Source organism: Zalophus californianus, chromosome 9 (assembly GCF_009762305.2).
Source record: "Zalophus californianus isolate mZalCal1 chromosome 9, mZalCal1.pri.v2, whole genome shotgun sequence".
NCBI classification, from domain to species: domain Eukaryota; kingdom Metazoa; phylum Chordata; class Mammalia; order Carnivora; family Otariidae; genus Zalophus; species Zalophus californianus.
The window spans coordinates 8,043,009-8,067,081 of NC_045603.1; the positions used below are offsets into that span (position 1 = coordinate 8,043,009).

General features: G+C 39.1%; 1 protein-coding gene across 5 annotated transcripts in view; it reads right to left on the reverse strand.

Annotated features, from left to right (window-relative positions):
* Positions 1-24,073, reverse strand: part of XPNPEP3 (X-prolyl aminopeptidase 3) — a 76,936-nt gene that overhangs the window by 17,228 nt on the left and 35,635 nt on the right. For 3 of the 5 annotated variants that reach the window (XR_003519669.2, XM_027591959.2, XM_027591961.2), the window contains 3 exons: positions 10,754-10,816; positions 9,820-9,933; positions 929-1,014 (listed from right to left, as the gene is read on the reverse strand). Coding sequence is in view for 4 of the 5 variants with exons in the window: in XM_027591959.2 (XP_027447760.2) it covers positions 929-1,014; positions 9,820-9,933; positions 10,754-10,816 (263 nt within the window). In the remaining variant the exon portion in view is untranslated. The remainder of the gene's footprint in view (positions 1-928; positions 1,015-9,819; positions 9,934-10,753; positions 10,817-24,073) is intronic. The other 2 variants (XM_035721954.1, XM_035721955.1) reach the window with 2 other exon arrangements.

A 24,073-nucleotide genomic window follows, 5' to 3' on the forward strand; every position in this document is an offset into this window, starting at 1 on the left:
TTCAGTTTCTGTTCTCAAATTGGCTCACCATTCTTTCCAGTGAATAGCTGTTGGTTATCTGTGAGTTCCTTTGTTCCCAGGTACGTCAGATACCTTCCTCTACTACCGCTGCCTTCTTCTTTCTTCCACACAGATACTGATATCATCCAGGCCTTGTAGTTGTGCAGTGTATTCGTAACTGTTTGCATTTTACAGTTTAAGTGATATCCTATCACCCAGTGTTTGGTTTTGTTACCTAGTCGCTCTATTATTATTTGCCAATTTGGAGAGAGCAAAAAACTATGCTTTTGCTACCATCTCCCCAGAATCTCTGGTTATTTCTTACTGAGACTCTCCATTGGTTCACTCACTGTACTTATATATGTTCCTTTAACTCTGTAAACATATCTATAATAGCTGCTTTAAAGTCCTTGTCTACTAACTGAAATCTTAGGGTTATTCAGGATCTGCTTTTATTGACTATTTTTCTTGATTATGGGTCATTTTCTGATTCTTTTCCTGATTCTTCTCATGTCTATTGATTTTTTTTTTAACTGAAAACTGGATTACTTTTGTAATCAGAAAATAAAAACTCCAAATTTATTTTATTTATTTTTAAAGATTTTATTTTTAAGTAATCTCTACACCCAACATGGGGCCTGAACCCCAAGCTCAAGATCAGGAGTCACATGCTCCACTGACTGAGCCAGCCAGGCACCCCTCAAATTTATTTTTTTAAATGTGAATGTGTGTGTATTAACTAGGTGTGTCTAGATGACTGATCCTATGGTTTGGTGAATAAAACAGTCTTGGAAAGTAATCAGGAGTTTTGCAAAGGAAAATTAACCTGCGCTAGAGGGGACCTGTATATTTTTCAGTCATTTATTCCTAATATACCCATATTCCAACTCATACTCCTAAGCAGCAATGGGAACTGTAGAAGTCCTACCTGCCATTGACAGGCCAGGTACGGGTTATGTCACTCACATAGCAAGAAGACTCACAACCTCCATCCAGCAGCACCATTTCCCCATCCTGCAACAAAAGTATGGTATGTCAAAGTAGGTGACCTTATGATTGTCAGTTGTTTTTTTTCTAATTTAAACTCTTTGTGTCTTTCATTTTATATATATATTTAAAAAGCTAACTTAAAGGAGACTAATCTTCTCTGGTTCCTTCTTATAAGAAACAGCATCTCGATTTTTCAAATGAATTCACATGACTCAAGAAAGTGGCTGTTGCGTAGTAGTGTAGTGCATAGGCCCACACTGGAACCACACTGCTTAGGTCTGAATTACTAGGTGTAAACAGCACATCATAAATGGTATCATTATCACCATTATGTTTAAAATTCCTATATAAGTTGGTATCCAGGGCCTTATTCAAATACGATTACCCTTAACCATTTAACTTTTAGAATATCATTTCCCCTTTTGCTCCCCATCACAATACATGTGGGGAAAGAAAAAAAGCTTTAGGTTTATCTCTCTCTTATTACTTGTCATATTATATTGAAACTACCTATTTATGTCCTTAAAGACAGGGTACATCTTATTTATGTATAAATAAACACACAACTTGGCTTGTAGTAGAATAATGGTTCAATGGGTATATATATTTAATAATGGCAACTTTGACGAATGGATGTGGGTTTTGTTTCTGGCAAAATGACAGAATACATTTCTTGTTAGAAAACAACCAGATCCTATGGGTGTTATATGCAAACAATGAATCATGGAACACTACATCAAAAACTAATGATGTAATGTATGGTGATTAACATAACAATAAAAAATGTCAAGGAAAACAACCAGATCCTGGATACAGATATATTTTATGAAAGGCTGACATTACATAATGTAAGAGAGGTCTTAAAGACTTTTTCTCTCTTGAAAAAAGGTACCCCAGAACTGAAACTAGAGCTGAGAGTAGTGATAAGGTAAGTGGTACTGTAGACACAGAAAAGGAGATGTTGCCCTGAGGTCCTGCAGCAAAAAGTGGGGATAATGAGCCAGCGATTCTCACATTAATCCAGGATTCTCATAGGGGATACAAGAGTCCCAGGTCATTAGGACCACTTATCTTTTGGCAAAAGCATATTCAAACAACTTCTGGAGGAAATTTCCCCCAAATTTGGGCTGGCATGATTTCAAAAAAATAACATCAAGTAAATAAATGTGAGCTCACAACCAAAGGTCGTCAAGCACACAAGATAGGTCACTGTATGTGAGAGTCAGCAGGAACATATACCAAATTTAGATCTGCCAGGACTTCAGGTAAGGGAATGATTAGATACAGAATAGCTATCATGAAATGTTTAAAGGGATAAGGAACAGAACCACAAAGATGAATAAGCAAAAAGAGACAATTGAAAAGAACTATGCTGATTTGAAAGGAACCAGAAGGAAAGAAAAAACAACTTCTGAAGTCAATCTCTCAGAGGATGGCTGAAGAAGCAGATTAGATAACCAAAGGGAAACTGGCTTCCTGGAAGACAGACATACCCAAGTCCCCTAGAATATGACAGAGAGAGACAAGGCAAATGTAAACATGGAAGCTAGCTTGCTGGAAACAGAAAAAGGTCTAACACACATCTACCTGAAGTTGCTGAAGGAGTGAACAGAATGTAGGAGAGACGTATCTACACCAGTGTCTGAGAATTTCCTAGAACTGATGAAGACACGAATGCAGATTCGAGAGGGGGAAGGTATCATGATGACTGTATGTAAAAATAAATCTACTCTTAGACACACAACAAAACTGAAAAATAGCAAAGGAAAAGAAAACTTTTTTAAAAAAAATTATTATTTATTTATTCATTCATTCATTTTTTAGAGAGAGCATATGCGCAAGTGGTGGGGGAAGGGGCAGAGGGAGAGAGAGAATCTTTTTTTTCTCATTAAATTTTTGTTTTAATGGGTCTCAAAATTCTGTGACAGATTTTTGGTCAAGTTGTTTCCATTAAAAAGTACTGATTTTAAAAACTAATAACTTAAAACTGCCACACACACACACAAAAAACATGGTCCACAAAACATTCTCCTTTCCTTCTGAAGTTTTTACGATGCATTGTTATCATTAACCAGTCTTTTACTATTAAACTTAAATGGCCAATTGACACAAACAGTTCTGAGACCGTTCTTCCACCACTGATTAAGACTGGGGTGGCAGGTATTGGGGATAATATTCATTTAGCCTTCTGAGCTTTCTGGGCAGACTTGGTGACCTTGCCAGCTCCAGCTGCCTTCTTGTCCACTGTTTTGATGACACCCACAGCAACCGTCTGTCTCATGTCACGAACAGCAAAACGGCCCAGAGGAGGATAGTCAGAGAAGCGGGAGAGAGAGAATCTTAAGCAGACTCCACATTGAGCACTGAGCCCATGATGGGGCTAGATCTCAGGACTCTGAGATCATGACCTGAGCTGAAATCAAGAGTTGGATGCCCCCCAGGCGCCCACCCCAAAGGAAAAGAAATCTTAAAATAGTCAAAGCAAAAAGAGATTTCCCATAAGGAATGATAATTAGTATTTTTGTTTGTTTTTATTTTGTTTTAAAGATTTTTTAAATTTATTTGAGAGAGAGCAGGGCGGGGCGGGGGAGAGCCCATGAAAACAAGCACAAGCAGGGAGAGGGGCAGAGGGAGAAGCAGATTCCCCGCTGAGTAGGGAGCGTGATGCCAGGCTGGATCCCAGGACTCTGGGATCATGATCTAAGCCAAAGGGAGACGCTTAACTGACTGAGCCACCCAGAAGCCCCTCGTTTGTTTGGTTTTAATCTGCAACATTGAAAGTCAGAAGAAACGGGAATGATATACTAAAGATGATGATTGAAAAGAATCTAGGATAGTTTCCTTGGCATAGCCATCATCAAGAATTGAGAATAAAATAAAGATATTTTGACTAAAGAAAAATAGAAAATTTTATCAGCCACAGACCTTCATCTAAAGGATTTTCTTCAGGTTGAAGGAAGCTGATCCCAGGAGGGCCATCTAAGATGTAAGAGGGAAAGGTGAACATGCATGTAAATCTAAACAAACTGTCAGAAGAGCTCTGCTTTGGCCTCTTGCTGACAGTGCCATATAGCTGTGGTTAGAGGCAGAAGCACAGAGCAGCCTGTTCTGATGACATTTCTATCAGATGCCTACTACTGAGTCCACTAGAGCTAACTAGAGCTCTCCCCGATGCCCCAACGGTACCCTGCATTTCTTACAGCTTGTTGAGGACCTTGCCCACAGACTTCACCAGAGAAAGCCCTTGTAAGCTTTTGGATAACCAAAGCAAGACTATGATCTGGAAGTTCTCAACTTGTTTTCTCTCAGGCCAATTTATCTAATAATGGGAATACTTTTCTCTCCTTGGACGGCTACAATGGAGCTTATTCTCCAGTTTTTTAAGAATGGGCAATATATTATTTAGGAATAGACACACGTGGTAAAATTATGAAGAAAAACAACAAAAATGATTAAAACAAAAGATGGTAGGAGATAGAAAGGGGGATGTGCTTGAGCTTGCCCAGGGGACTACTAATGTTCTTCTCATCCTAGATGATAGATATATGGTTATTCATTCAATTATTTTTAAACAGTACATTATATTTATTGTTTTTAATATATGATATATTTAACAACTTAGGAAAACCTTGGAGAATATAATCAAAGTGAGAAATTTATCCTTAGACCCTTAGAGTAAAAAAAGAAAGGATGCAAATTAATGAGTTTAGCATCTAATTTAAGAAACCAGAAAAAGAACAAGAGAATAAACACAAAAAGTAGAAGGGTGAAATTAATAAAGGCAAGGGCCCAGTGTAATGAAATAATAAAGAAAGATAAAATAATATTAATGATGTGGAAAGTTGGGTTTTACAAGAATAATAAAACCCAGTGAATCTCTGGTGAGATTTCTTTTTCTAGCCAAAGTTTTTTGAGATTTAATGTATGCACAGTAAATGCACAAATCTTAAGTATATAGAGTTAAGTCAGTTTTGTCAAATGCCCTCAGGCCCCTTCCCAGTCAATATCCCCATGAGGAGCAACCAATGATGTGATTTCTATCATCATAGATTAGTTTTGCCCATTTTAGAACTTCATACAGATGGAATCATATAGTTTATAATTTTTTGTGTCTGGTTTATTCACTCAGCATAATGCATTGAGATCATTCACTGGTAGTACAGTGGTTTGTTCCATTTTATTTGAAGAATACACCACATGGCAATTTCCGTATCTAATATCCTGGTGATGGACACTTGGTCTATTAGTAGTGAACTTGCTATGAACATTCTTGTACAAGGCAATTTGTGGATCTATGTTTTAATTTTTCTTGAAAAATACCTATAAATGGAATTGCTGGTGCACAGGGTAAATGTATGTTTACTTTTTATAAAAAGAGAAAAGGCATCAGCTTCAGGCTGTCCTTTCCCCTGCAGCCTCTGCTCTGGCAGGAGTACCCCGGCCAAGCTCCAGAAATGTGTGGAGGGGACAGCTGTGGGCTTTGGACAGAGGAAGCCCCAGGATGACTTGAAAGTAGGGCATCCTGAAGAGAGAAAAGTAGTGGCTGGTGAGCAGTCTGTATGGCATTCTCAGATGCCTTGACCTGAGTGAGAAATCTGCCTCCATCAGGACCTCAGATGTCTGACAGCCCTATGTGAGACCAGGATGGGATATTCCTGTAAATATGCTACAGGTCATGTGGCACTCTACAACACTGACAACATTTACTGCATGTTGATGATGTGCCGGGATTGGTAAACTCATTCTACATATCTTAACCCTCTCAACAGGCCTACAAGGTACTGCTGTTATTTGCCCAAGGTCACACAGTGGGTCCAGGAACTACTGTGGTGTTCAATTAATCTAGCTCCAAAGCTAGTGTTTGATTTGGAACTTTTTTTTTTTTTTTTTTTTTTTTTTTAAAGATTTTATTTATTTATTTGAGAGAGAGAGAATGAGAGATAGAGAGCACGAGAGGGAAGAGGGTCAGAGGGAGAAGCAGACTCCCTGCTGAGCAGGGAGCCCGACGTGGGACTCGATCCCGGGACTCCAGGATCATGACCTGAGCCGAAGGCAGTCGCTTAACCAACTGAGCCACCCAGGCGCCCATGATTTGGAACTTTTAAGTATGGTGCCCCCAGGTCTTTCCAACTAATTCTAATAACTAATTGCTTGTCTTCTTGAATCAAAAAAAGAAAAAAAAAAAAGAAAAAATGCAAAAATATATCAAGAATGTAAAAAGGTACATAACTATAATTACAAAAGATTAAAAGGTAGAAGATGCTGAGTAATTTTAAAAATGTAGACAAAATGGTAGAAAAATATAACCTACCAAATCGTCTCAGGAAAAGTGAAGTATAAATTGATATAATCAGGACACCTGGGTGGCTCAGTCGTTAAGCGTCTGCCTTCGGCTCAGGTCATGATCCCAGGGTCCTGGGATTGGGCCCCGCATCGGGCTCCCTGTTCTGCGGGCAGCCTGCTTCTCCCTCTCCCACTCCCCCTGCTTGTGTTCCCTCTCTTGCTGTGTTTCTGTCAAATAAATAAATAAAATCTTAAAAAAAAAATTTGATATAATCACTTTGGAAATGTTTTCTACTAAAGTGCAAATAGGCATACCTATGACCCATCAATTCCATTATTATGTGTTCCTTAGACAAATTTGATAACATGTATACTAGGAATAACATATAAGAATGTTCACAGAACAGGGCGCCTGGGTGGTTCAGTTGGTTAAGTGGCTGCCTTCGGCTCAGGTCATGATCCCAGGGTCCTGGGATCAAGTCCCGCATCGGGCTTCCTGCTCAGCGGAGAGCCTGATTCTCCCTCTCCCTCTGTCTGCTGCTCCCCCTGCTTGTGCTCTCTCTCTCTCACTATCTCTCTCTCTGTGTCAAATAAATAAATAAAATCTTTTTTTTTAAAGATTTTATTTATTTGAGAGAGAGAATGAGAGATAGAGAGCACGAGAGGGAAGAGGGTCGGAGGGAGAAGCAGACTCCCTGCTGAGCAGGGAGCCCGATGTGGGACTCGATCCTGGGACTCCAGGATCATGACCTGAGCCGAAGGCAGTCGCTTAACCAACGAGCCACCCAGGCGCCCAATAAATAAAATCTTTAGAAAAAAAAAAAGGATGTTCACAGAACATTGTTCATAATGGTAAAAACTTAGAAACTGTATAAATGGCCACCTATGGATACTTATTTATCACACTAATAAATTAAAACTGAGAAAGCTTTACAGTATTTGCTAATTTGTTTAAAAATAACAATAATTACATATTAAGATAAATAACATTTTTAATGAAAAGTAACTATTTTTCTAAATAAAAACATGCAGTTAGAAATGTGGTATTGTTATCCAGTTTTACAAATCTCTTTGTCTAGCATAACAGAAAACAGCTAGAATCTCATATCTACTTATCCCCCTTCAATCTGGTGTGATATTGCAGGTCATAAAGCCGCTGAGTTACTTCCTTGTACACTTGAGAGAATGAAAGTGGAAAAGACAAGTAATGTCTGGGTAGTCTTATAAAAATGTATTTAACCTCACAGATCACACTTCAACTGCTGTTCTATACTACAACAATTAAAATGAACAAACTGCAGTGGTATGCAACAACATACTGTTATTTGAAAAAGACACAGACATAATATTTCAAACATGACCAAAGCCAAACTATGTTAAACCATATTGTTTATTAGTAGTAGAATAAAATGAAAAGCAAAGAAATGATGACCATCAAAATCAGGAGAGTGGTTATCTCACCAGGGAGAGAAGTTATCATTGGGAAGAACCACGTGGTGGAAAAGCTTCTCAGGGGTGGAGGGATAGTAATGTCCTGTTTCAGGCATTCACAATTTTTTTCTGTAAAGGGCTAGATAGTACATATTTTTTTACTTTCTGTACCATACTGTCTCTGGTGCAACTACTCAACTCTGCCATTGTGGGAAGAAAGCAGGAATAGCTGTATGCCAATAAAACTTTATTCACAAAACAAAAGGGCAGGCTGGATTTGGTGCAGAGAGCTACAGCTTGCCAATACTCATTTTATTTGACAAGGTAATGGTTACACGGGTGTCCACTTTATAATTATGAAACTGTTCCTTTATGTTTTAAGTACTTTACCAGTAGTTGCATTTTAAAATAAGAAATGTCAAAAAGGAAAAAAAAAGAAACAGAACTTTAGTATATTAAAGAAAGTGAATCAGTAGTTAAAAAAAGTTTACACAGGAAAATATCAGACCCAAATAGTTCTATAGGTATATTCCACCCAATTTTCAAAAAAAACATTAACTCAAATCATTTCATAATATTACAAAAAGAAACTACTCATTTTATGAGCTTAATTTGGACTTGATATGAAAGTCTGAAAAAGACAGTACGAGAAAAGTAAGCCAATCTCACTCATGAACACAAATCAGAATATCCTAAACAACACATTAGCAAGTTGAAACTAGTAGTGCTAAAGATAAAAAAGATGCTTAATTTCACTGATAATTAAGGTAACAGAAATTAAGACCACGATGAGATACTGTTTTATACCAATTAGAATGGCAGAAATTAAGAAGTCTGATAACGCCAAGGGATAGAGAAGATGTGGTCAGTAGAATTACACACCACTGGTAGGAGTATAAACAGATACAAATACTTGGGGAAAAAATTTTGTATTATCACACTTGCGAATAAAAAAAATTTCCAAAAAACTATATATAGCAGTATAATTTTTATGTAGTTCACAGACCAGCAGAACTAATTTTTTTCTTTTTACAAGCAGAACTAATTGTTTGGGGAATCATGTATACATGATACAACTGCCTTAAAAAAAAATCAAGGGAAGGGGCGCCTGGGTGGCTCAGTCGTTGGGCGACTGCCTTCGGCTCAGGTCATGGTCCCAGGGTCCTGGGATCGAGCCCCGCATCGGGCTCCCTGCTCAGGGGAGAGCCTGCTTCTCCCTCTCCCTCTGCCTGCCGCTCTGCCTACTTGTGCTCTCTCTCTATCTGTCAAATAAATAAATAAAATCTTAAAAAAAAAAATCAAGGGAAGACAAAAATTTAGGATAACCAGTTAGTTACCTCTGGGAGGGAGGCAACAGGATAGCAAAGCATAAAGACACATAAGTAGATGCAAAGAATTGGTAATGTTCTAGCTCTTCAGCTGAGTGATCAGTTCATGGGTATTCATTTAAAAAATATGCTGTGTTATTTACATATTTGCTATATTTATTTTTCTGAAATTACTGAAAATTAAAACAGATAATTAAAAGTGGACTTTGGGTGCCTGGGTGGCTCAGTTGGTTAAGTGTCTGACTCTTGATCTCAGCTCAGGTCTTGTTCTTAGGGTCATGAGTTTAAGTGCTGCACTGGGCTCCATGCTGAGCACTGAGGCTACTTAAAACAAAACAAAACAAAACAAAAAACCCCTTTTCCCACCTTAAAAAAAAAAAGTGGACTTAATAAAGGCATATACAATTCTTTACTTGTATAGTCACTTGGGGAGAAAACCATAAAAGATACTCCCTCACAGCTAATAAGGTACTGTTAAAATCTGTCTGCTCCCAAAATATGCATGGCCCACTGTTGCCCAAGTCCTTTGAGAAAGAGTGTTATTAAAAAATATGAGCAGGGAAAGAAATGAGCAGAGGCTTTAGAGTAGAATTCTCAGCTCTGCCCTAATGAGTTGCCTAATTTTTTATTTTCCTCATCTGTTCAACAGGCATGTTAATAATTGCTCCTATCTCACAGTGCTAACGTGAGAATCAAATGAGATAATGTCTGTAAAATCATTTTATAAACAATAAAGTGCTTTAGAAGTGGCACCACAGGAAGTGGCACTGAAGGGCATTTCGTGTACCTTGATGAGCTGATTATTCTTCACATAGTGCAAAGTGTTTGACCGATTACCTCCAGCGACCACGGGCGGGTAGGCTAAGATGTCTGCACCACGGGCCCGGCATTCAAATTCAAACTGAAAAACAACATAGAAGACAGGATTTCCTCAGGGCTGTGCCAGCCCAGGCTCTCTCCAACAAACAGCCTATCCCTCCATTCAAGTACGTCTTTTCCGTCATTACTGGAAAACAAGTTATCAAATCTAACCAAACTTCTCATGCTGTAATTCCAGTCTATTTTTTATTCTCCCCCCATCCTGTTACTTCACCCTATTATTAAGTCTCTTCTGTTTCTCTGAGTGCTCCAAATTTCCTATGATTTTCCAATTAAGTCCAGAAGAGAACACAGAAAACCTACGATCAAGGCTGAGTACAGAGACACAATTGAGTAGAGTTCCTGTTTTTTCTTCATATTTAGATAAACACTGGAATACAGCTTGCAGTTTTAACAACAGCTCTGAATTACTAAATTTCAACTTTTCAAATAGCTACCTACCTAAATGTGCTGGAAAAGTGAAAAAGGATGCTAGGCAAATGGCAAATGCTAATTTCACTTTGTTCAAGGATGGAGCTGGAGACTGGTGAGCAGCGGCTGCTCTTTCCAGTACTACTCCGATTCTCCTCCTTTACATTTACTTAAACAGTATTCTCGCTCACATTTGACTAAGTCTTTGCTTTTTCATCTGTTCTGCTTTGCAATTTTCATTTAACTGTAGCTCTGTGTATTTTAGACACATCTAATAAATTATCAGTGACATTTAAGAACCAAATCCTCTCCACTGATATCCTGGTCACTTACATGAAAGCCAACTGGATGTCATTGGCAAATCAATGAAATTACTTTACTTATTACTATTTTTGTCTCCAATAAAACCTTTCCAATCTTTTAAAGCTCACCTTCGCATAAAGGAAGCCTTCCTCCATGGGAGCTTTACTGGCAAACATGGTCTCTACGAAAGCCTGTAAACAGAATGGAGGATGAACAGTCTCATTTTAAATACATTGCTTACTCAAACATTCAAAATACTGCAGCTCAAATGAAAAGCACCCTTCTCCCCAATTTTGCTGACCTGAAGTTGTGACTTTGTGACCCGATAATATAGACTTCTGAAGAGGAAACTATTGCTTTCAGGACTATTTGACTGATAACAGATTTAGTGGAAGGGTGACTCAACAATCACACTCAGAATATACATTGGTATGCCAGAGTAAGCTACATGGGAACACATTTGTCATTTATGTAACAAAGTAGCCCAGAAATGTATGAAATTATGGATCGAATGGTCCAGTCTACCGTAAGGTTTCCCAACCTTAGCACTGTCGACATTTTGGACTATATAGCTCTTTTTAGGGTGCCAGCAGCACTCCCCAACTGAGAATCAGATACTGCAAGATATCCCCTAAAGGACAAAACTGGGGCACCTGGGTGGCTCAGTCATTTAGCATCTGCCTTTGGCTCGGGTCATGATTCCAGGGTCCTGGGATCAAGCCCCACATCGGGCTCCCTGCTCAGTGGGAAGCCTGCTTCTCCCTCTCCCACTCCCCGTTTGTGTTCCCTCTCTCGCTGTCAAAAAATAAATTAAAAAAATCTTTGAAGGACAAAACTGCCCCAAGTTCAGAATCAGTGACCTATAGTAGAAATACTTTATTTCTCTGTGATAGCCATTCCACGTGTTTCCTTTTTTTAATGAACGTACAATGTTTATAATTCACCACTGTACCTTATTCCAAAAAGATTTTGACTAGTTTACATGGATACACAAAATACAACAAGATGGCACAAATTCATGGCAGAATTAAAGAAAAGCAAGCCTTAAGCAGAATGGAGCTCAAAAAACTAAGAATGCATACCATAATGACCTTCACAATTACTACGGCAACTATGGATGGGCCACAAATTTATCTGAGTTTTCTAGTAACCAGTGTGAAAAGGGAAACTGTCAGCTATATTTCCCATGTCTATGGGATAAAAACAAATCAGCTGCACAGGGATAGGATTATACGATTCTACCACTAGAAAGGAATTTCTCTCGAGTTATGTTCTAAGAGTGAAGGCAATATGGGAAGGAATGTTTTTAATAACATTTTTCCAAATATAAGGCAATGACATCATCATAAAGCCCAACAGAGGGAAAGCAAGTGGGCTGGCCATGAAATAGCTGTGTGGCTTGCCCCTGTTCTCATTCTGATCCTTCCTCAAATGTTTCTTCCTCAGAGAGGCCTTTCTGACAACCCCACCTCACTTAGCACTTCTACCACACTTCATTCCCTTCTACTGCTTCCTTTTCTTCACAGCATTTAATTCCAGCTAACTATACAGCATGTTTGTTTACTGTCTCTCCTCAACTGGAATGTACACTGAGGACATGGACATTGATTTGCATTTCCTTGATGATGGGTGATGATGAGCATCTTTTCATGTGGTATCTAAACCTACTCTGTTGAGGGTTGTTTTTTTTTTTTTAAATTGGGTGGGTAACTTTTGCATTTCTTTCTTTCTTTTTTAAGATTTTTAAAATTTATTTGACAGAGAGAAGAGACAGCAAGTGAGGGAACACAAGCAGGGGGAATGGGAGAGGGAGAAGCAGGCTTCCTGCTTGAGCAGAGAGCCTGATGTGGGGCTCGATCCCAGGACCCTGGGTTCATGACCTGAGCCAAAGTCAGACACTTAACTGAGCCACCCAGGCGCCCCTGTTGAGGGTTTTATCATGGATCAATGTTGTACTTTATCAAATGCTTTTTCTGTGTCTACTGAAATGATCATATGGTTCTTATCCTTTCTTTTATTGATGTGATATATCATGTTGATTGATTTGCAAATATTGACCCACCCTTGCAACCCAGGAAAAAAATCTCACTTGATTGTGGTGAATGATTTTACGTATTGCTGTATTCAGTTTGCTAGTACTTTGTTGAGGATATCTGCATCTATGTTCATCAGAGATACTGGCCTGTGGTTCTCTTTTATTGTGGGGTCTTTATCTGGTTTTGGTTGCAGGGTAATGCTGGCCTCATAAAATGAATTTGTAAGTTTTCCTTCCTTTTCTATTTTCTATTTTTTGAGAAGAATAGGCATTAACTCTTTTTTAAATGTCTGGTAGAATTCACCTGTGAAGCCGTCTGGTTCTGAACTTTTTGTTGGGAGTTTTTTGAGTACTGATTCAATTTTTTTGCTGGTAATGGGACTGTTCAAATTTTCTATTTCTTCCTGTTTTAGTTTTGGTAAGTTATATGTTTCTAGGAATTTATCCATTTCTTCTATGTTGTCCAATTTGGTGGCATTAGTTTTTCATAATATTCTCTTACAATTGTTTGTATTTCTGTGGTGTTTGTTATTTTTCCTCTTTCATTTGGGATTTCATATATCTGGGTCCTTTCTCTTTTTTTCTTGAGGAGTCTGGCTAGAGGTTTATCAATTTTATTGATTTTTTTCAAAGAACCAGCTCCTGATTTTATTGATCTGTTCTATTGTTTTTTTAGTTTCTATATCATTTGTTTCTGCTCTAATCTTTATTATTTCCTTCCTTTTGCTGGTTTTAGGCTTTGTTTTTCTAGCTCCTTTAGGAGTAAGGATAGGTTGTTTGAGATTTTTCTTGCTTCTTGAGGTAGGCTTGTATTGCTATAAACTTCCCTCTTAGGACTGCTTTTGCTGCATCCCAAAGATTTTGAAATGTTGTTTTCATTTTCATTTGTTTCCATGTACTTTATTTCTTCTTTTATTTCCTGGTTGACTCATTCATTGTTTAGTAGCATGTTATTTAACCTCTATATATTCGTGGTCTTTCCAGATTTTTTATGGTTGACTTCTGGTTTCATAGTATTATGGTCAGAAAATATGCATGGTATAACTTCGATCTTTTGGAATTTGTTGAGGTTTGTTTTGCAACCTAATATGTGATGTATTCTGGAGAACATTCCATCTACACTTGAAAAGAATGTGTATTCTTCTGTCTTAGAATGGAATGTTCTTAATATATCTGTTAAGTCATTCAAAGCCATTGTTTCCTTGATTTTCTATTTAGATGATCTGTCCATTGATGTAAGTGGGGTGTTAAAGTCCCCTACTCTTATTGTATTATTATTGATTAGTTCTTTTATGTTTGTTATTAACTGTTTTATGTATTTGGGTGCTCCCATAAATATTTAAAATTGTTATATCTTCTTGCTGGATTATCCCCTTCATTATTTTAGTGTCCTACTTTGTCTCTTGTTATAGTCTTTGTTTTAAAAGTCTATTTTGTCTAAGTATTGCTACTCTAGCTTTCTTTCTTTTTCAAAGATGTTATTTATTTGAGAGAGAGAAAGAGAGAAGCAGACTCCCGGCTGAGCAGGGGCTCAATCCCTGGACCCTGGGATCATGACCTAAGCGGAAGGCAGATGCTTAGCGACTGAGCCACCCAGGTGCCCCTACTCCAGCTTTCTTTTTACATCCATTTGCATGATAAATGTTTCTCCATCCCCTCACTCCCAATATGTGTCTTTAGGTCTAAAATTAGTCTTTGTAGGGGCGCCTGGGTGGCTCAGTTGTTAGGCGTCTGCCTTTGGCTCAGGTCATGGTCCCAGGGTCCTGGGATCGAGCCCTGCATCGGGCTCTCTGCTCAACAGGAAGCCTGCTTCTCCCTCTCCGACTCCCCTCTGCTTGTCTTCCCTCTCTCGCTGTATTTCTGTCAAATAAATAAATAAAATCTTTAAAAAAAAATGAGTCTCCTGTAGACTATCGATATAGATGGGCTTGTTTTTTTTACCCATTTTGTCATCCTTTGTCTTTTGATTGGAGTGTTTAATCCATTTACATTCAGAGTAATTAATGGTAGATTAATTGCCATTTTATTACTTGTTTTGTGGTTGTTTCTGAAGATTTTCTCTGACCCTTTCTTGTCTTTCTCTCTTTCATGGTTTGCTGGTTTTCCTTAGCGATATATTTGGATTTCTCTCTCTTTATTCTCTGCATATTAGTGGTTTCTAATTTGTGGTTACCATGAGGTTTGTATATATGATGGTTGTTTAAGTTTGAACCCATTCTTTACTCCTCTCCTCCGCACATTTTAGGTATATGGTGTTATATTTGACATCTTTTTATTTTGTGAGTTCCTTGACTGATTTTTGTTTGTTTATTTATTTTTTAAAGATTTTATTTATTTGACAGATAGATAGAGAGCACAAGTAGGCAGAGTAGCAGGCAGAGGGAGAGGGAGAAGCAGGCTCTCTGCTGAGAAGGGAGCTGGATGCAGGGCTCGATCCCAGGACCCCAGGATCATGACCTGAGCCAAAAGCAGCCGCTTAACCAACTGAGCCACCCAGGCGCCCCTCCTGGCTGATTTTTAACAGAAATACTCATTTTTACCACTTTTGTGTTTCCTACCTTTATATTGTCATTTTTGGTCTTTCCTTTCCCCTTTAATATTTCTTGCATGGCTGGTTTAGTGGTCATGAAATCCTCTAGTTTTTGTTTGTCTGGGAAACTATCTTTCCTTTTATTCCGAAGATAGCTTTGCTGGATAGAATATTTTGGCTGCAGGTTTTTCCTATTCAGCACTTTGAATATATCATGCCAGTCCTTTCTGGCTTGGAAAGCTTCTGCTGAAAAATCTGATAGACTTATGGGGTTTCCTTTATATGTAACTGTCTTCTTTTGTCTTACTGCTTTTATTTTATTTTTAAAGATTTTATTTATTTGACAGAGAGAGACACAGCGAGAGAGGGAATACAGCAGGGGGAGTGGGAGAGGGAGAAGCAGACTCCCCACGAGCTGGGAGCCCGATGTGGGGCTCGATCCCAGGACTCTAGGATTATGACCTGAGCTGAAGGCAGACACTTAACAACTGAGCCACCCAGGCGCCCCGTCTTACTGCTTTTAGTATTTTTTCTTTATCACTGTACTTTGCCATTTATTTATTATTTAAAAAAGCAATCTCTACACCCAATGTTGGGCTTTAACTCATGATCCTGAGATCAAGAGCTGCATGCTCTACCAACGGAGCCAGCCAGGTGCCCCTGTATTTTGCCATTTTAATTACAATATGTCTTGGTGTGGATCTACTTTTGTTGGTTTTGTTGGGGGTTTTCTGTGCCTCCTGGATCTGGAGTGGTTTCCTCTTCCAGATCAGGGAAGTCTTCAGCTACTGTATCTTCAAAAAATTCTGTCCCTTTTTCTCTCTCTTCTTCTTCTGGGACTCCTATAATATGTATGTTATTATGTTTGATGGAGTCACTGAGTTCCGTAAGTCTATCCTCATTTTGCATAATTTTCTTCTCCCTTTTGTTTATCTTGATTACCTTCCATTACTCTGTCTTTTAGGTCATCGTTTCTCTGCTTCTTCCAGCCTGCTGTTATTCCATCAAGCATGTTTCTCATTTTGTTTATTGAGCCCTTATCTCTGCTATGTTATTCTTTATCTCTGTGTTAATGGTCTCACTGTCAAGTCCAGTGAGTAACCTTATGATCATTGCTTTAAATTCTCCATCAGGCATGTTACTTATATGTTTTGTTTGTAGCTCTCTGGCCATGGCCTTGTCCTGTTCTTTCACTTGGGTCAAATTCCCCTGTCATTTCATTTTGTCTAAGTCTCTGTGCCTGTTTCTGTATGTTAGGAGAGTCAGGTACGTCTCCTGTTCTTGAGGGTATTGCTTTTACGAAGAGGTCCTGTAATGCCCTGCAATGTAGTGTCCCCTGTTGCCCAGGGCTTGGTGCTTCTGGGAGTATCTCCAATGTGTGTGCTTGCACCCTGCTGTTGTGTCCTGGCTGCTTTACCCTTCAGGCCAGTTGTCTTCAGGGGCTCTCTGCCTTTTGTGAGCAGTGTCTGGTCCCTGGCCTGAATGTGGTACATTTCACCTAGGTGTGCTCTGGTTTGCTTGTGAAATGAGATCTGTTGCTGATGCCACTGGAACCAAGGCCTTATAAAACTCCTGGGCCAGGAGACATGGTGTTGGCAAGGGTTTGGGCCAGTCTTCTGGGGGAGGGGGCCTAATGAGCTAGGACTGAGGGGAGTGTGAATGAGAAGGGCAGTTCCACCAGAGCACTGGGGGTGGGACTTGGTGTAAGCAAGTTAGGTAGCAAGTGCTGACGCTGTGCTGATTCTCACAGGTGGCCCCGTGCTTATGCTGAAACGTAGGAGAGAGAAATGGGGCCTGCCAGTTCCTTTGTTCCCAGAGGGACCTCTCCGTGATTGCTGCCTCTCTGGGACATGCTCTGAGATGAGCAACAAACCCCCCCGACCCCCAGTGTGTGCCCTTCAGATAGCTCTTTAGATAGCTGTTTCCATGCAGTATGTCCACAGGCTGTTTGCCCTGCCTTTTCTCCAAGAACAGCCCCATTGTCCTCTGAGCTCTCCCAGAGCCAAGCCTGCTAACCTTTTGAACTCCAGGCTTTAAGCCCTTCTGGCTGCAAGAACTCACAAAATTTGGGCCCTCCTGCTTTCCAGGCCAATTGCTATGGGGATTGTTTTCCCCATGTGCTCCCTTGTGTGCTAGTTTGTCTCTTGCCCCTTCACTGGGACTGTGGCTCCCTCCCACCAGAGCGGCCACAATCTGATTATCTCCCAAGCCGTTCTCTGCATTTCCTACCTTCTTTGATGTGGCTTATTCCCTACCTTTAGTTGTAGAGTTTGTCCTGCCAGTCTTAACATCAATTTCTGGGGTACTTAGGATGATTTGATAGTTATCTAGTTGTATTTGTGGGATGAAATGAGCCTAGGGTTCTCCTATTCACCAACATCTTCCCCTCCTGTGTATTTTGTTTTTAAATTATAGTCATCTTACTGGGTATGAAGTAGTATCTCATTTGGTTTTTATTTGCATTTTCCTAACAGCTAATGATATTAAGCATCTCTTCATGTGCTTATTGGTCATTTGTATATCTTCTTTGGGGAAATGCCCATTTAAGTCCTCTGCCTATTTTTTAAAAAAGATTATTTATGGGCCACCTGGGTGGCTCAGTTGGTTGAGCGACTGCCTTTGGCTCAGGTCATGATCCTGGAGTCCCAGGATCGAGTCCCGTTATCGGGCTCCTGCTCAGCGGGAGTCTGCTTCTCCCTCTGACCCTCCCCCTCCTCATGCTCTCTATCTCATTCTCTCTCTCAAATAAATAAATAAAATCTTTAAAAAAAAAGATTATTTGAGAGAGTGAGAGCGAACGAGACCGAGCACAACCGGTGGGGAGAGGCAGAAGCAGGCTCCCTTCTCGGCAGGGAGCCCAACTTGGGGCTCAATCCCAGGACCCTGGGATCATGACCTGAGCTGAAAGTAGATGTTTAACTGACTGAGCCACCCAGCCTCCTCCTTTATCCATTTTTAAACTGGGTTGTCTTTTTGTTTTTGAGTTGCAGGAGTTCTTTACATATTCTGGATACTATACCTTTACTGTATAAATGGCTTGCAAATATTTTCTCCTGTTCTGTAGGTTGTCTTTTCACTTTTTTGATAGTGTTGTTTGATTGATGCACAGAAGTTTTTAATTTTGATGAAGTCCAATTTATCTGTTTTTCTTGTGTTGCTTATTTTGATGTCATACCGAAGAATCCATTGCCAAATTCAAGGTCATGAAGATTCACATGTATGTTTCTGCTAAGAATTTTACAGTTTTAGCTCTTAAGTTTAGGTCTTTGATGCATTTTGAGTGAATTTTTGTATATGGTGTGAGGTAGGGATCCAACATCATTCTTTTGCATGTGGATATCCAGTTGTTCTAGCATATCTGAATTATTCTTAATTAAATATATGGTTAAAGCATTATTTTGAAAGAAGAAATGATTCTGATAAGGAGGATGAAAGTACTACTATGAGCTTGGGTGACTGCCAAGCCATCCTTGGTTTGAATTAGCACTGGCTTTGAAATCAGTGGAATCAGGAAATAATAAAACCTGAACTTCAGCAGCTAGCAAAATAGATTGGAAGGGAGCTGCAAATCAATGACAGTTCTATTAAAAACTCAGTGGTGGTGGTTGCTCTTTGCTGAAAGCAAGACGACTCTCCAGGAGAATTTCACCTTTTCACAACTAATTCAAGACTGATGATGGAGGACAAAAGATCATGAAAGGGATTATTCAGTGAAGGAAATGAGCCATTTTGCAGATTTAGATACAACAACCTGATGAATTCTTTTTAAAAATGGCTCCTGAGAATTTTAGATCAAGGAACAGTATCTCTGGCTTTAAATACTGCTGAGGGTAGGGAAATGTTAGTGTTCACTGTGGTTCACATGACAATCCCTAGTTTACTAGAATGGATTAAGGGAGGGGTCCAACATAGAAGGACAATTGCTCTTCCTCTCCCTTGTTATATAAATGGTCACTGCGTCCTAAAGCTGCATCAGTGCTGTGGATGCAGGTACTACTGCACTGGCTATCTGATGAAGAAAATGAACACCCTTATAGGATCCTCCTGACTCAGGTTATGACTGACACTGTAATAAAGGATTTCATATATGACTTTGTTGTTGGACCCCAGGAAGACGTAAAAAGATAGTTTCAGATCTTTAATCTCAACTTCCTCCTATGGATAATAAAAAGATAATAATGAGTTTAGGACTTCACAGGAGAAATAAAATCCAATAAGAAAGAGGACATGCAAAAGAATAAAATCGGACCCTTGTCTTTTTGTTGTTGAGTTGTAAGAGTTCTTTATATATTCTGGATATTAGATTGTTATCAAATATAGATTTGCAATTACTTCTCTTGTTCATAAGTTATTTTTTACTCCCTTGATAATGTCTTTTGATGCACAAAAGCTTTTAATTTTGATGAAGTTCAATTTATCTATTTTTTATTGTTGTTGTTACTACTGCCTTTGGTGTCATATCTAAGAATCCATTGCCAAATCCAAGGTCATGAAGATTTACCCATATGTTTCTGCTAAGAAACACATACAAAAATTAACTAAAAAAAAATGGATCAAAAGACCAAAACATAAGAACTGAAACTATAAAACTCTTAAGAGGAAAACATAGGGGAAAAGCTTCATGACCTTGGATTTGGCAATAATTTTTTGATATGACACCAAAAGCATAGGTAACACAAGAAAAAAACAGATAAATGTTGTATGATTCTAGTAGGCAAGTTCAAAGTAGGTTTGAGGTTACCAGGGGCTGGAGGGAGGAGAAATGGGAGTTATTGTCTAATGGTTACAGATCTGTGTTTCTATTTGGGATGATGAGAAAGTTCTGGAAATAGATAATGGTACTGGTTGTACAACAATGTGAATGTACCTAATGCCACTGAATTGTACACCTAAAAATGGTTAAAAAAGTAAGTTTTATGTTATATAAATTTTACAACAAAAAAATAGCAAATGGAAAGAAAATAAGGGGGTAACAATTCAGATCCTAAAACAATTGTTTTTTTTTTAAAGATTTTATTTATTTATTTGACAGAGAGACAGGCAGCAAGAGAGGGAATACAAGCAGGGGGAGTGCGAGAGGAAGAAGCAGGCTTCCCGCTGAGCAGGGAGCCCGATGTGGGGCTTGATCCCAGGACTCTGGGATCATGACCTGAGCCGAAGGTAGATGCTTAACAACTGAGCCACCCAGGTGCCCAACAATTCAGTTTTTTATGTTTAATTAAAAATGAAATAAAAAGGCAGAAATTGAAAGTGCCAAGCTTTGATAATTTTACAGTAAGGCAGAGAATTGGCAACTGCCTGTCTTCAAACTTCTCAGGATATAAAAATCCCAAGGCAGATATACTCAATTTATCTGAGTTTAGAGGAATTTTAGAAAGAAAAAGATTCCAATGAACCACTATCATCAGATGCCAAAATACAGGCTTTTAATATAAAGATAATATGGAAAAAGAAGATTGTTATGCTTCATATCATGCCAGGTCATCTATGGCAGGGAACTCAAGACATTTTAACAAATTTGTGAGTGAATGGCTGGATGCAGAGAAGAAACTCTTTTAGATCTACTGAATACAGGAACACTATGCAGCACTGCCTAGGAGACTGCAAATGAACCTCTTAGGGATGACAGAATTAATTCAAGGGAATGTGGGGATGCTACTCTGAAAAGAATAAAAATTAAAGTCTATTTAGAAGTTAGAATGTATAATAAAAAAGGATACTGTGATGTCTCCCTAAACTGACTGTATAACTGATATGAATATAATGTTTGAATAAAAATTCCTCCGCCTACTGGGTAACAAGGAAAAAAGGAGTAACCTGGATCCTCTCTTCACCCAGTACTCATCAGACATGCAACATGGGAGCCTTTAGAATTAACCCAAGCCAATTAAACTAGTAAATCTGAAACATTATTGGATACCTGGAAGGCAATAAGAAATAACTATCCTAAATAAAGAAATGTCAGATACAAGTATATTAGTGTCCATAAACTCACTGAAATAAGCCAGTGTGGCCAATGAGGAAGACTGTTGAATCAGGTCACAAACAGTAGACTACAAGGGGGCTCAATAAAACCATAACCTGCTGCTTCCAGTACAGTCCAGACTATTCAATTCATACAAGCTAAAGGTGACTGGTATTCTCTACTATCTGGCAAATGCAGTTTTCTCATTATTAATCACCAGTGAGAGCCTACAACAATTTGCATTCTTGTGGATTGGTTTAAAATATACAGTATTACCTCAAAAATATTAAAACTCTTCTGAATATTGTCACAATCTGATGAGGCATGACTGAGATCTAATATAGCTGGACAATACAACATACTGATGGTATTATTTTCTTTTTATTTCCCCTTTATTTAATTTTTTAAAGTAGGCTCCATGCCAAGTGTGGAGCGCAATGTGGGGCTTGAATTCACGACCAGGAGGAGATCAAGACCTGAGCTGAGATCAAGAGTCAGATGCTTAACCGACTGAGCCACCCTGGCGCCTGGGTATTATTATTTTCATCCGAAACTGCAGATCAAGTTAAAAGAGACTTTACTAAGGTCATAAATCATATGACTGATTGGGGATGACTAATTAACCTTGCTAGAAATCCAGGGCTCCACATAGACTATGGAATTTTGGGAGATTACATAGGTTGGAGCAATCTGTGACATATCAAACCACTAGGAATAAATTGTTATCAGTCCCTGACCCTCAGATTGAAGAGGTTCAACAACACATACTGCACATACTTGGTTTTTAGAAAAACCATACTCCACTTAGGGATGTTCTTGGCCCCAATTCATAAAATCACAATGAAAAAGGCCTTATTTGATTAGGGGCCTTAACAAAAAAAGGCTTCTTAGACTGCAGAAGGCTATGACTTAAGCTATTATGTTAGAACCATATGATCCTAACACTGAAATGATATTAGAAAGTGTCAGCCCTTGCACTCATACCAACTGGAATTTCCAGCAAAAGCCATAATCACTACTCCAAGATGACCTCTGGCTTTGGTGTTAAGACATTATTAGATGCTGCTTTCCACTCTATGTCTTTTGAAAGACAGTTGCTGATTTATTTTGGGGCATTTGCTGAGATCGCCCCAATAACTAAAAGACTTACAAGAGCAAATTAGGACCTGAAATACCTATCGTATCATTGCTAATGTCAGAAAAACATTCCAGTAAGAAGAGAGAGGCCCAAAAAAGTTGCATCATGAAATGGAAATGCACTATATAAAGCATGCGACCAGGGGATGGGACAGACTTATATTTATGAGCCTTTTTTCCTTGGGTCTCTTCTTTCAACCAACTGCCCAACGATGCCAGGTAATTTGTCTGGTTCACAGATGGTAGTTTCAGAATTGAGAGTAATTCTGTATGGAAAGGAGGTGCTTTGAGTCCAGCAGAAGGTAAAATCCTCATGGAAGAAAGTAATAACAGGTTGATCCACTGAGCTGGATTACATGCTGTGTTCTTACCTGTGATAGAACTAGATACAAATAAAAGTCTTGCTATTTGGGTAAATACTGATCCCAGGCTGTTGCCAATTGGCCTAATAAGTGGGCCATAAATAACTGGATAGTAAAAGATCCCCACATGTGGGGCCGCTGTTCTTTGGAAATCTCTATGGAAATTCTGAGGGCAAATCAAAGCAGGCCATAATGATGCTTACCAAAGAAACCCAAAGCCAGGGTTTGTAGGTAACTGCAATCAATAAATTGATGGCCTCATTCGTTCTCTTGAAATGGCAATGAAGGTCCATGACATGAATGGACATGGAGGAACTCAAGCCAGGCAGCAATGTACAAAACGACATAGACCACTGGCCCCCACTGAAGCTCAAAAAAAATTGCCTTGGTTGCCAATGTCCCATTTTTCTGTACTTATCCAATCTGTCCCCCTTTTATTGGAGATGGACTAACCAGAAAATTCTACTTCAGGGGGAAAGGTGTGGGTTAAACTTAGTGTTGAAAGGAAGAAAGGCCAGATTGTCACTGAGGGGAAGGGAGCCAATAAATGAGTGCCACAAAAGGGAAAATCTAACATAATTTTGGTGCCTAAAGAGATGCTTAAAGCAAGAGAATAATATTTTCTCTTAGCTTTGATTCAGAAGCCTGTTGGGGCAAAGGACTCTAATGGAGTCTCCTTGTCAGAAGAGCCAAAAAGAGAGCTGAACAATAGCTAACCTAACAAATACACTTCCCAGAGTGACATATGTCCTCAAAATGGATGAAGAAATAAATGGGAGCTCTGTCAACAATGCAAATGTTTTTAGATTCTCATTTCACAGGATGCATCTATTATAGAGGAGCTGTGCTGGGAAGCAACCTGTGGAAAATGTTTAGCGGGCTGAATCTGAAAAACATTGACTAATAATCTCAAAGAACATCATGTGCCATTAATCATGATGATGGCTTTAAAAAGGTACCAGAGGGGCGCCTGGGCGGCTCAGTTGGTTATGCCTCTGCCTTTGGCTCAGGTCATGATCTTAGGGTCCTGAGATCGAGCCCCGCGTGGAGCTTCTTACTCAGCCGGGAGTCTGCTTCTCCCTCTCCCACACCCCCACCCCCGTCCCACCCATGGTCTCTCTCTCTAATAAATAAATATTTTTTTAAAAAAACGAATTTTATTTATTTATTTGACAGAGAGAGAGAGATAGTGAGAGCAGGAACACAAGCAGGGGGCGTGGGAGAGGGAGAAGCAGGCTTCCCACTGAGCAGGGAGCCCGATGCGGGGCTGATCCCAGGACCCTGGGATCATGACTTGAGCCAAAGGCAGACGCTTAACGACTGAGCCACCCAGGCATCCTAAATAAATAAAATCTTAAAATAAAAGTGTACCAGAATATGGTGGTAGAATGTTATCTACTGCATATCCCTTTTGTCAAA